This window comes from Lissotriton helveticus, chromosome 10 (genome assembly GCF_964261635.1).
Source record: "Lissotriton helveticus chromosome 10, aLisHel1.1, whole genome shotgun sequence".
NCBI lineage: Eukaryota > Metazoa > Chordata > Amphibia > Caudata > Salamandridae > Lissotriton > Lissotriton helveticus.
The window spans coordinates 115,359,282-115,372,060 of NC_136071.1; the positions used below are offsets into that span (position 1 = coordinate 115,359,282).

The 12,779-nt window shown below is 42.3% G+C and overlaps 1 protein-coding gene across 1 annotated transcript in view; it reads right to left on the reverse strand.

Annotated features, from left to right (window-relative positions):
* Nucleotides 1–3,245: 3,245 nt before the first annotated feature.
* Nucleotides 3,246–12,779, reverse strand: part of TEKT4 (tektin 4) — a 117,592-nt gene continuing 108,058 nt past the window's right edge. The window contains exon 6 of the mRNA XM_078664189.1: nt 3,246–3,701. Within this exon, the coding sequence (XP_078520315.1) occupies nt 3,485–3,701 (217 nt within the window). The 3' untranslated portion in view covers nt 3,246–3,484. The remainder of the gene's footprint in view (nt 3,702–12,779) is intronic.

Sequence of the window (12,779 nt, forward strand, 5' to 3'; positions counted from 1 at the left end):
TAACGATGCTATTGATGTGTTTGAACGGGGGGTAGTGTCAGAATTGAAAATACTAGCCCAAACGAAAACGAGAATGAACAGCAACCTGAGTCAGGCACATAGAGCAGCGATAGACAGTCTATACAAAGACACTAGCATTGTCATAAAGAAATCTGACAAAGGTGGTAACATTGTTATTATGTCAAAAGAAATGTATATAAATGAGGGGATGAGTCAACTTAATGATGTCACTAAGTATGAGAAAAGTAGTAGAAAAATCTATGAAAGTAAGAACCAAGCATATCAGGAAAGGCTTATTGAATGGCGGAATCAGGGACTCATTGAAACAGAAGAGTTCAATTTCCTTAAATGCAAATTTCCAAAAATTCCAGCCTTATATCTGCTGCCTAAATTACACAAGAATGCCAAAAACCCTCCGGGGAGGCCGATTGTGTCCTCTAGGAACAGTTGTCTGGAAAACACATCCCGATATGTGGATCATTTTCTACAGCCAATTGTACAGAATCTGCCATCTTACTTGAAAGATTCGGGAGATTTTTTACAAAAGATCACTGAAATCAAAATAGACCCAGACTGTATATTAATGACGTTAGACGTTAACAGTCTGTACACTAACATTCCCCATGAGATGGGAGTTAAAGCCTGCAGACATTTTTTCAAAAGCAGATCAGTCTCTTACCTCTTTCACACAGATATGCTACTAGACATGATCTATACCTGCCTAACCCAAAATTATTTTTTATTCAATGGCACCATATACCACCAGCTACTTGGGACTTCAATGGGCACTTGCTTTGCTCCTTGCTTTGCTGGAATCTATTTAGGATGGTGGGAAGAGCAAGTGGTCAGACATCTTAACCAATACCGTACCGGAGTATGTACCTGGCTCCGGTACATAGACGATATTTTTATCGTCTGGAAAGGAACTGCAAAAGAGGCAGAAGAGTTTGTTGACATTTTAAATATAAATGACTACAATCTCTCCTTCACGAGCCACATAGATGAGGTATCTGTGGACTTTTTAGATCTAAGGGTCACAAGAGAGAATGACCGGTTAGTAACAACTCTGTATCGAAAGGAGACGGCTGGAAACAGCCTTCTGCACGCACAGAGCTGCCACCCTAGAAACCTGATTAACTCTATCCCCTATGGCGAACTCTTGAGAGCGAAGAGGAACTGCTCCAAAGTAGAGGCCTTTGAAAAAGAAAAAACCACCATGTGTGAAAGATTTAAAGCCAGGGGGTATAGCAAAAAATGCATTGGTGAAGCTGTACGCAAGGTAATGGAGAAGAATAAAAATTCTGTAATTACAGAAGCGAGTGACAAAGATGAGGAGGGAGTAAGGTTCATTACAGATTATAATCCCCAAGCTAAACAAGTCAGAGGAGCTATTAATAAATACTGGAGTGCCCTGATGACAGATAAGGATATTAAGGCAGGCATCCAAGAGCACGCACAGATAACATATAGGAGGCCGGCATCTCTGAAAGATAGAATCTGTCAAACGCTTGTGGTACACAAAAAACGGAATGAAAACCCAGTCCAAGGATTTTTTGTATGTGGGCGGTGCAAGGCATGTAAATTTAGCCATAGTGTCAAAGAAATCAAACTGTCCAATGACTGTGAACCATACAAAATTACCAAACATGTCTCATGCCACACAGAGTATGTGGTATATGCCCTGAAATGTCCCTGCAAAAAATGGTATGTGGGGAGCACTATCAAACCTGCCAAAGATAGGGTGTTGCAGCATTTAAGAGCCATAAAAAATCATGACAAACAGTACCCTGTGGCAAGGCATTTTGCAACGCACCACCAAGGTAATTGTAACCTCCTATCATTTGTAGTGTTAGATCAAATACCTACAAGAGAGAGAGGTGGGAATAGAATGCAGGAACTGAGGAGACTGGAGTCCAGGTTCATAATTAAGTACCATACTATGCAACCCCTGGGACATAATAGTGATGAGGCTCTGAGTGTACATCTTGGGTAACCTTGGGTAGAAACTGAAAGTGATTGATTATTGCATTGGACTTAGCAGTAATGTGTCTGGCTGCCTCAAAGTATTTTGTTGTTTTTAATGGTTGGTAGGAAGATAACACTAAGAAAGTTGATTTGTAATCACTGTATTTATCTATTTTTACAGGTACCTATAATCGTTTATTTTGGGAGAGTGTGAGACAGCTAAGGCAGCACAGAAAGAGTGTGGCACAATGCGTCAAGTGACAAATGAGTTGAAACTGAATGAAAACTGGTGATTCAAATGCCCACTTGGGCAGTATCAGAGCAGTATTCACGACGTGAGCAGTAGGATCTGAGGTGATCTACCACGAGTGAGTCAACTTGGAGTATGCAGAATCATGCTAATGTACAGAAATGCAATGCTTGGGTTTAGCCCACTGGGGCTTAAAAATCACGAGACTGGATGAAATACTAATATGTCACCGTTCAACGGGAAACAAAGGCCAAATAGCAGCAAGTCATGAGCTTCGTTGTTGTGGTCAATTTAATTTATTTATTTTATTTATTTAATTAATTTCATTGTCACAATTGAAGGACGCATAAATATATTTTATTTAAAATATGCCACATCCCACTGACAAAGCATAGAAGTCTGTCTTCTCAGCTCCAGAGAACGAATGAAATGGGAGTCTGTTTACTATGTTTATTTTGTTTCTGATCACATGACAAACCTTAAAACACTGGGTGTAAACAGACATGATCACTCGTGAGCAAGGGAAGTGGTTCCCGAAACGTTGAGTGGGCTGTGAAATAAACACCGGTTTTGAAAACTAAGCTGGCCTGGACGTCGTTCTTGAGAGACTGGAGAACGTGTGCTTTGAAATCGTAGGGAGTGGCGCTCCCGTCCTGGCCCGCCGCTGCAAGCGGCCACCTATGCTTCGCGCCAAACGAAGGAGTTGGATATATATATATATATATATATATATATATATATATATATATATATATATATATATATATATATATATAACAATCGTTCACAGTCGCCAAGCTACAATACATTATGAATGATTACTGGATACACACTGGCTTCCAAATCAACTGGAATACATGTATATGATATTCCTGGTTCCGATTTTGGCCATAGTACTCATAGCAAGCATCCTCCTGTGGATAGTCAACGACAGTTTCTGAAATCTGAACCCAGAAAAGAAACATCCCTAACCAAATTTAGTGCTGTGGGGTTTAAAAAGAACGACAAGGAAACCACACACTTGTGCAACTCATTTTAGCGTTACATTTATTATTTTATTCCGGTATCTGTGCTTCATGACTTGAAAATATATTTATAAGACCCTGTAGGATTTTGTGACACACTTTCTTTTGTGCAAGATACCATTATTAAAATAGACAGTGCCTTATAGTGACTATATCCTAATATTCGATTGTTTTTAATTTCATACAGCTACTGCACAAAACCTTTGTAGAGTTTTCCCCTTCCTTTCTTCTCCCGGAAGTGATGTCACTGGTAGCCCGTCATCTTCACTAGGGTTGGATACCTGGTGCGATGGGTCATGCACTTCTCCCGGTCAATGAACAGACTGTTCTCCTTGATGGCTATCTCCTTCACGAAGGACAGCCTGGTGTCCTCCATGTTCATCAGCGACTGCTCCGCCTCCTCCAGCTTCTGCTGCAGGCAGCGGATGGACTCCGTCAGCTCCTCCACCTCGTTGACCAATCTGAAGTTTGGAACAAACAAAACACTTAAGCAAGAAGATTCTAAAAAATCCATGATAGCAGAACAATGCATTAATTTGTGGATGTGAAGTGTGATGGGATAGGTTACTTCATCACCCCAAGTCCTCATGTACAACTCAGTTTTCAGTTCTTCTACGAGGAATGTCCTTTCAGTGGGCTCTAGTGAGCTAGTGCCCAACAGAGAGACCTATAGGGCTTCCTTTATGGCCATTTTAGGTGGGGTTACATAGGGCCAGAGGGACAAGGGCTGAGTTTTTTGGTATTAGCATATGTCCATCTTCATTGTTTCAGTTCTCATCCATTAAAGTGAGTCAAGTAAAAGGCAACACTCATTTGTTTATAGCCACCTTTCCTAAAGCCCTCTCCTAATAGAGGGTGTAAGTAGGCTTACTCCTGCCCATAGCTGCCTATTTTGTCTGTTCGGCCCACTTGGCTATTCCTGTCTTGTGTATTAAAGGCTTGTGTATTAGACAGCGCTGTCTGTTGCAAGATATGATGTCAGCACACAGAGGGCTTAGATCCCGTTTATTGATTATCATTGGTTGGCTTTGTTGTCACTAGGATTAATTTCTTATTCTGTAGCTTGTGTAGGTTTTACTTCCTGTATTTGCATTTGCCCCTCTCCTTGAGCATGGAGTATTGCTTGTTTCCTTCCCCTACTCACTTTCAGCCGCTACTTTTTTCTTTGTGTGTAAGCAATCCACAAAAATAATTCGTGTTCTTCGGCTGTCTCCCTTTTGTACTCTTCCCCTCCGCTGCACTCGTGTTGCTCTTAGTCTGACCATGACTTCTTCCCACCCTCCCTCTGTGATGCCCTGTGTGCTTCTCCCCAACATTGCTTTCTCACCCGTGTTCTTCTCCCACCAACCCCACACTTTCCTCTCTCTTCTGTTTGCTTTTCGCACTCCACATTGCTCTCTGTTTGCTTCTCCCCTCCATGTTGTGATCCCTCCTACACTACTGTATTGCTTCTCCCTGCCTCTGTATTGCTTCCCCGTCCTGTATCTTCCCCACCCCTGCCCTACTTGATTCCAACCACCCACTTCTCTATTGCTTTGCTCCACCCCTTTTGATTCCAAAAATCCACTTGGGGTACCTTGTTTTCTTTTTGTTTTCTGATCTAACTCAGATAGCCATAATCAAGTTAATCTTTCAAGAATTCCAAAGATTTATCCATGTGGTTATTTTATGTTATGTTATGAGGTATTTGTAGAGCGCGCGGCTACTCCAGGGAGTGTCCCGGCGGTGGTGGTTCCAGCACTCGAGGACTAGCAGTTCGCGGCTTTTTGAATCACTGTTGTAGAAGTGCATAGATTTACCCCAGCCTGACAGCACAAGTTATTTGCTGTGGTGACTACTCTACAGTACCATGATGGAGGAGAAGTTTAGGAATTGAATGTTAAGGTAGAACCTGCTGGGGGCTCTCTGTTACTTTCAGTTTCCTGCTGGTTGGCTTACAATGTGGAGTTTTTGATTACTGCAGTGTTCTTCTACACACTTCCTACTCACTTCTCCATTAGTGCACAGAATGGGATCCAAACTCATGCACCAGACCATGAGGGGCATTGTGAATGCAAAGGAAGAACATCCCTTTGGCTTTCTAAGGAGAGAGCAAGTGATAACACTGACAGATATGAGAACTAAGGCCACTGCGCTTGTTCATGAGTGTCATTTGGTCTCACAAAAGGAGATGGTTTATTATTATTGTTATTGGTGGCAGCGAATGGATTTGGACATTCATAACTCTGTGCCAGATGTAGAAAGCATTTTTCAAGTCCCTAACGACCCAATTTACAGAATCGGGCCATTTGTGACTTAAAATATGAGTTTTTAAATGTACAAACATCAAATTGTGATTTGGGAACACAAAACCGAATTACAATTTGGGTTTGCAACCAAATACTGATTCGGTATTTGGAAGGGGCATGTTTGGGGTGTCCCTTCAATTCCAGTTTGTAGTGGTATGTATTAACAGTGGTCAAAGTGGGTGGGATGGGCAGGGCACGGCGTGCCTCTACTTCTTCAATTGAATAGATTCCGTTCCCCTAGTTTTTGATTTTAAACATGCGTCCCGGAACTGCAGAAATAGCCAGGGCCTACAGGTATGGCTCGGCGTCCGTGGCCTTCGTGGACGGGCGGGTGGGCAGAGAAAGAAAATGGCTCTGTCTTTTCCTTCTTGCTCAGAGAAGTCAAGGACAGTCACTGTTCACTTCTCCTGCTCTGCCGCTTCAGCTGCCCGCCCTCTCTCTTTCTCCCTCTTTCTGTCTAGCAGCTTCTCCTCACATACTGAAAAGCGTGACTTCAAGAAAGGCTTCTCACTCTCACTTTCCTCTTTTTCGTTTATTTGTTCCCCTGTGAAATGGATCCAAAAAAGAAAAACACTTTTGCTGGAAATGTCTTTTTTTCCTGACATTTTTCTATTCCAAAGTGCAGCCTAAGAAATAAAAGTTTCAAAATATGAAAAAGAAATAAAAACTTAATAAAGCAAGAGTGGTAGCAAAGTGGCCAGATTGATTTTATTCGCACCTAAACACATTAGCACCACTTTACAGAATATGCCAGTGAGAGATACTTTTGTTTTTTTGTCTTTCTTTGAAAAGCATTGTTTTACACAGGTGGGGAAGTGCACCAATCCTGGAGGCAATGCAATGCCAGATTGATGGGTAGATTGGAAAACAAAATATGTACCATGGCTCTGTGTTCACGGATGCGGTCTTTTCACCAGACTGCTTGCGTTTTGTAAGGATATAAGCAATGGACATTGAAACGGGTCCCTTTGGGGCCCGGCAGTCATGTCCTTAACTTTTCAGGCAAAAGCACTCACTGATTTTTTAACAGTGAGTTAAGGTAACCAAGTTGTTCCTGTTTACATTTCACATGCTTTTCTTAATCTTGCATTCCATATGAGTGTTTGCTTTTTCCAGGATGTGTTTTTTTTTTTCTTCAGGCAGCATATTGCTCTTTTCTAGTGCGTAATTTGAATTGAGTCACATCCAGGTGTTTATAGAGGAGCACAATTGGGTTGTAGTTGTAGGCAGTGCGAGTTTCTCTCAGTGGGGCAGTATGGTGTTCAGTGGGGGAGAGGATGTGGCACTATGGTCAGAGCTGCCGAATTTGGAACTGGGGAACCAGGTGCTGCCTGCGTGACATGTTCACCAGACCGCTCTTCTGAGGGAGCACATTCCCATGCTGGACCTTAGAAGGCCCAGCAAGACCTTAGAATCCCTGATGTCTTAGCACCAGCAGGTGGACCCTAGCGGTGGAACCTTGATGCTTGTCCACCGCAATCCATACTGAAGTTCACCTCCAGTCTAGCGGGTAGGCCTATGAAGCAGGACAGCCTAAAGCAATAGTGGCTCTGTCACTGAGGTCACAGGACCCTTGAGAAGGGCCGTCTCTAGGGGGCACCGTGTGCTGACTTTTGGTGTGGACGTAGTGTTTGCATTTATATCATGGTTTTAAAAGCACTTGCTGTCTCCTTCCTGGCCTCCAGCAATTCTTGGCAACAATAAAAATATCATGATATTTCCAGTGATTAATGTTCTTCCTAGAGAGAGATCAGAGTTTTGTCTAGTGGATGTTTTGACTCATGGAAAGGTAGCTCAGAGGGTTAATGTGTCTGCTGCAAAGAACATGTACCATGCAGATCACAAAGAGCACATATGTAAATTGGTCAATGGGTTACTGCCTTTGGCAGAGAGATCCTTTTGTTACTTGCAGTTTATAAGTTAAAATCCTATCATAGAACAGTGAGTTATTAACTGTTATCTAAGAGCTGCATGCAAACTGCAAGGTATAAATTTGAGCGTTATGGTTTCCTGCCCCCCAAGTCTTTGATTTTTTTATTTTGCAAAAAGTGTTCTTTTGGATAGAAAACAATTCTGATAATTAAAGAGAACCCCCCAGCCATGGTATTACGTTTTAAATTCTGAGTTTGTGTCTCTCCAGACCAATCACTATTAAACTATACTACCTGCTAGTATGGTTGTCATATGACTCCTGTTCCTTGTAGTCCTTACGTTTATGTAACATTTCCTATATAGTGAATTACAAACGTATAATTGTCTCTGTGTAATGTGTGTGATGTAAAGTGCTCTGAAACCCTACTCTGATATGAATGGCGCTGTAAACCAAATTAAATGCATCTGAAAGAGAGTGTGATTATGGAGACTTGAGGGGCACTGTGAAAGGGTGGCAGTGAGGGGATCTGTTTGAACTACAATTTAGTTAAAATTGTCAGATTATGCAGCAGATGTTGTATTATGTGGCAAATATGGCATAGCCATAACTCTATAGAAAACATTTGCAAGCTAGGATATTTTGCCATTCATGTTTGAACTGCTCTTGTGGAAAAAAGTAGAAGTGCTCATGACGGAAACTGCATTGCTCAGAGACAATGGCTTGTGCTTCCACTTTGAAGCGTATTTGAGATATTATGTGATAGGAAACATATCCCACTTTGTGAATGTATCTTAATGTCAGTAACTCTTATTAAACATCAAATAATCATGTGTATCAATTGGTTGAATTTAATAACATAATAAGCTGTAACTGGGCAGTCAAACGTCAAACAAATACTAAAAATTGGGATGTTTTGTGAATTTTGGCCACACCTCTGACTCCGCCCACTGACCAAATCCTTGGGTCATTCCCACCCTCTGATTCTCCGCCCATCGTTCCCCTACTTTTCCCCCCCCACTTCGTCCACTTTGTATTATTATTATGCGACTGAAATGACGCAGCAAATCCTTTATGTTTTACAAACACCTCAAAAGAAGTGGTAACCAGTTTGCAAACAGGAAGGGGTCCCCAAACACCTACCCTTATAAAAATAAGGTCCAATGGACCACTGCCTAATCTTGAAAAATTAAAATGATACTTTTGATTTCTTTTTTGTTTAAACATGTCAAGTTTTCCTTTAAGGAAAACGGGTTGCATATAAAGAAAAGAAACTGCTTTCTTTTAAAAGCAATCAAAGAAATCCTTCTGATGGCTGCGATGCCTAGTGGGTCACAATTCTAGTTATGGATAAATGGAATTCATTTTGTTGAGATAGAATTAAAGTTGTTCAGAAATATGGCACGGTGCATTATTATACTCTAGCAGGATATCTGTGCTGCAACTGATGCAGTTGCACCAGGGACCAGAGGAGTGACGAGCCCCAGCATGCCTTACACTAGCTGCAGTTTATTTAAGATGCCCACTATAAATTGTTGTTACTAGTTCCTATCTGAAGCCCAGATGTATGTTTGCCTGAGGAGTAAAGAGATAGACTATGCTCTCTTGAGAGGGCAGTGAGAATACTAAAGGGGAAGAACAGAATAGAGCCAATGAGAAAGAAGACATAGGAGAGAAAGAGAGAGAGGAGACTGAGTTTAGAAAGAAATAGTGGACACAAATAGAGAGGGCAGAGACAGAGAAGTAGAAAAGAACATGAGGTATGGAGGGGGAGAAATTTGGAAGAAGAAAAAGGGAGGGGAGGATAAGGGACAAATGAGGAATAGCAAGGAAAGAGAGATAAAGGAGAGGGTGAATGTTAGAAACATGGGAGAAGAAAACAGGTAACTGCTAGAGAGAGAGATAGAAAGTAGTTAAGAACTAGCAAAAAGAGGCATCTCCGGGCCTCGTTATTCTGGATGGTTCCTGTTTACATCCTGGTGTAGGCTTTTCTTGACTCTCCTTTTCGACCTCGATTAGTGCATTATTGTTGCGGGGGGGTAGTGTTTTATGTCTCGGTCGCTGGCTCCTCTCCTCTCTCTTTCTTCCTTTTCCTCTCCTTCCTTTTCTTATTCCCCTCTCTTTCTTCGTTATAATTCCCTTTCTCTTTTTCTATATTTCGGGTGACTCTGGGCGACAGGCACGCTGTTTAGTGGGGTAGGCCGTAGCCATTACAGTGATGTAGGGTGGGGGGGGTGTTTGTTATTTTAGTTTGTTTTATTCTATGGTCCCTTTTTTGCCTTTTCCAGGGGGTGGGCTATGTCCCTTGGTGTTTACTCCTCTGTTTCGCTTGCGTCTGCACTTTCTCCTTTTTCGGGGCGGGTGGGCTGTACGTGTGGCGTCCACTTTATTTATTTGCTGGTATTCTTCCTCTATTCTGCACCTGGTATGGGCGTGTGAGGTCTTTGGGCTTTGCCCTACTGTGGTCGTCTGCTTGCGTGGGGGGCTATTTCCCTCCCGCCCCCCCCCCCTCTTTTCTGTATATGTTGCATGACGCGCGGGTAGATATGGTTGCTGCCTCCTTTATATAATGTAAAATGAAACCTCATTTATCCTGGCGCTGGCGATGTAACGACTTTATGTGCATCCATCCTGTATTTACCCTATCGTATACATTGCTTTGTTATTTTGATTCTCCTGACTTTGCGGCCGGCCCCTGTGGTTGTAGGCCAGCGCTTGTACTTATACGTGTCTTTCAATAAAGGTTTTAAAAAAAAAAAAAAAAAAGAACTAGCAAAAAGAGATAGGGAGAAGAAAGGATTGGGGGAATTAAGGGTGTTGTGGAGGACAGAAGGAAGGAGATGAGCGAGACGTTGGGTGAAATTGGTAAAGAATATTTGGATAGATATGAATATGAAATGAAAGAGAAAAAAAGTAAAAGGTCAAAGAGGGCAAGAGGTTTAAATGGAGGTCTGAGGAAATAGTAAGAGGTAGTGGAAGGAGAGAGAAGAGGATGAGGAAGAAGTGGGGAGAAAGGGAAAGGGGAAAAGGAAGGTAAAGGAGAGCAAATAGATGGGACAAAAAGGTGAGAAAGGATACAAGTAAATAAGGGTGCGTGAGAGAATAGGATGTCGAAAAAGTGGGCAGGGTTAGAGAGGAGACAGTAAAAGCAAAGAATGAGGTAAGATAAGAGACTGATCGAGATAAGGAGAAAAGAGTAAAAGACAGGCAGAATAAGAAACTCAGAGACACATAAGCAGAGGTAAAGCTGCCATTACTGCAGTAGTGCTATGGCAGGATTTCAGCAACCCAACAAATACAACTATTGCCGAGTTTTAATACTGCCCTGAAATGTTAACTGGGCCCATTTTGTTCTTGCTTCATTAGGTACCATTACACCTCTTGCCACACCACTGGGCTGTATAACCCCAGGGCTGAGCCAGCTAATTGGTGAAGTCAAGTGATAGGTAACGATTGCTTGTAGTTTGGATTGGCAGGTAGTAGTCCACTAAATACTGTTTGTGTGACAACATCACAAAGCATTCAACCAGTGGGAAAGTTTCATTGGAGTCACGCATAGGAGAGGAGTGGGTTCTCAGGGGCATTTTCTGAGGATGGAACATGAGCCAAGAACCATGTTACCTTATATCCAGTACCAAGATAATACTACAACATTGTGTTTGTTAACAATGCACACTTTATTTCACAGGGAAGCCCCCAAACCACCCTCTCGCGGCACATCCAAATACCAGTGCTGACCACATCTTGGCCATTGTTGAGATCCGGGTTGGTCAGATGTAGGATCCGATACCTTTACTGTTTCACATCTTGGCCAAGGCGCTCCTAAAAAACAGTGGTCATCATTTTTTTGATAATTGGTTTGAGAGGATGGGTTTCTTGTTATTGGGTATACATTTTCACATAATGCCAGACTAAAGCAGGGGATATGTGGATGGCCATGATAGGATTGTCTCACCAAAGGAGAAAAGCTTGAAGGCCCTCTTGTAAATGTGGGTGAAAATGGGGGCAGGTGCCAGGAATTAGTGGATGCTCGTGCACCTACCTCTTGGTACCCAGACCTCCTTTATTGGTGTAGGATCAGCTTAGTTTTCTCAGGTGGGCCCTCAGTCAGAGGCTCGGATGGCTCTGGTGTCTGAAACTCCCTTGGGACAGACTAGCTGCTCCAGGTCCCTGGCTGAATAATGCCAAAGGATCTATTTATGGCAGGGCATATACCAGAGTTTTTCCTGCCTTAGTCTGCCTCATATGGCATGGCAAGGACACTGGGAGATAAAACTCCTAATGTATCTAGAACATTCATTTTTGCTTTTCAATAACAAACAGTTACTTTGAGGGGAGATGCTGGAAAATGAAACAGCCCGAAACGCCACCATGACACGGTGGAGTGGTCAGTATTGAACTTTTTTACAAAACCCGTCCACCATGCTGGCTGGAGTACTTTTGGCAATGAAATCCTCTCTGGCCCAGCAGGGATCTTCAGATGTGTTGGCCAGACTCCATGGGCTTGGCTAATCAACCTGTTAGGGTATGAATGATCCTCTAAGTCCAATTATGGCAACAGGAAAAGGGGTAAAAGAGAAGTGTTGTCAAAGGAGACTAGGCGGATGTGCTAAGATGCTGTTTGGGTAGGGCGGTATTTTCAAAACCTGTAATTCCCTGAGAAAGTCTTGGTTTATTTTGTAACATGGTGAAAGTTAGGATCCATATAAGTACAGTCGGTTGCCTTATTGATGTGGTCTCCTTTTTTGACTTTGCTTAGGACATAGTTATGATTTAATTTGAGCCTGTGGTTTCTGGTGCTCGGCACAGCACTTAATTTTCAACACCAGCACTTATTTAAGTCTGCCGTATGGTGGTAGTGTTTGTCTAATTTAGAGATGAGAGCAACAACAGTTATTCATCAATTCAAGATACAATGAAAATTACTAATACCTGCCGGCCAACCCATTCTTATAGCTTTGGGGTCTAGAATACTCTGAATCGTCATACTTGTAGGAATGTGATAGTTAATAGGTGAGTTTGTCCTGTCATTGGCAGCGATAGCAGGGGCAATAGGTGGTGCAAGCTGCAGTGGCCTCCTGATGAGGGCCCTTGCACAAATGAAGCACTGGACATAGTTCATATTTAGAGTATATGTGGATTAGCGCTATGTTTATGTGGGTTTTGACTTTTGTAATGAGATATTTTTTGTCTCAAATTTGTTTTATGCCTGAACAATAGGTTTAAGCATTAGTATTAGAGTATATTTTGAGTTGGCTACCATCCATCTGCTTGTCTGTTGTGTTGAATGTATCATTACAGGGGAGCTGACAGTGGGAATGAAATGGTGTGGCGGGAACCTCTGTATATGGCTCGGTGTCAATCAACACTGGCTAATGCTT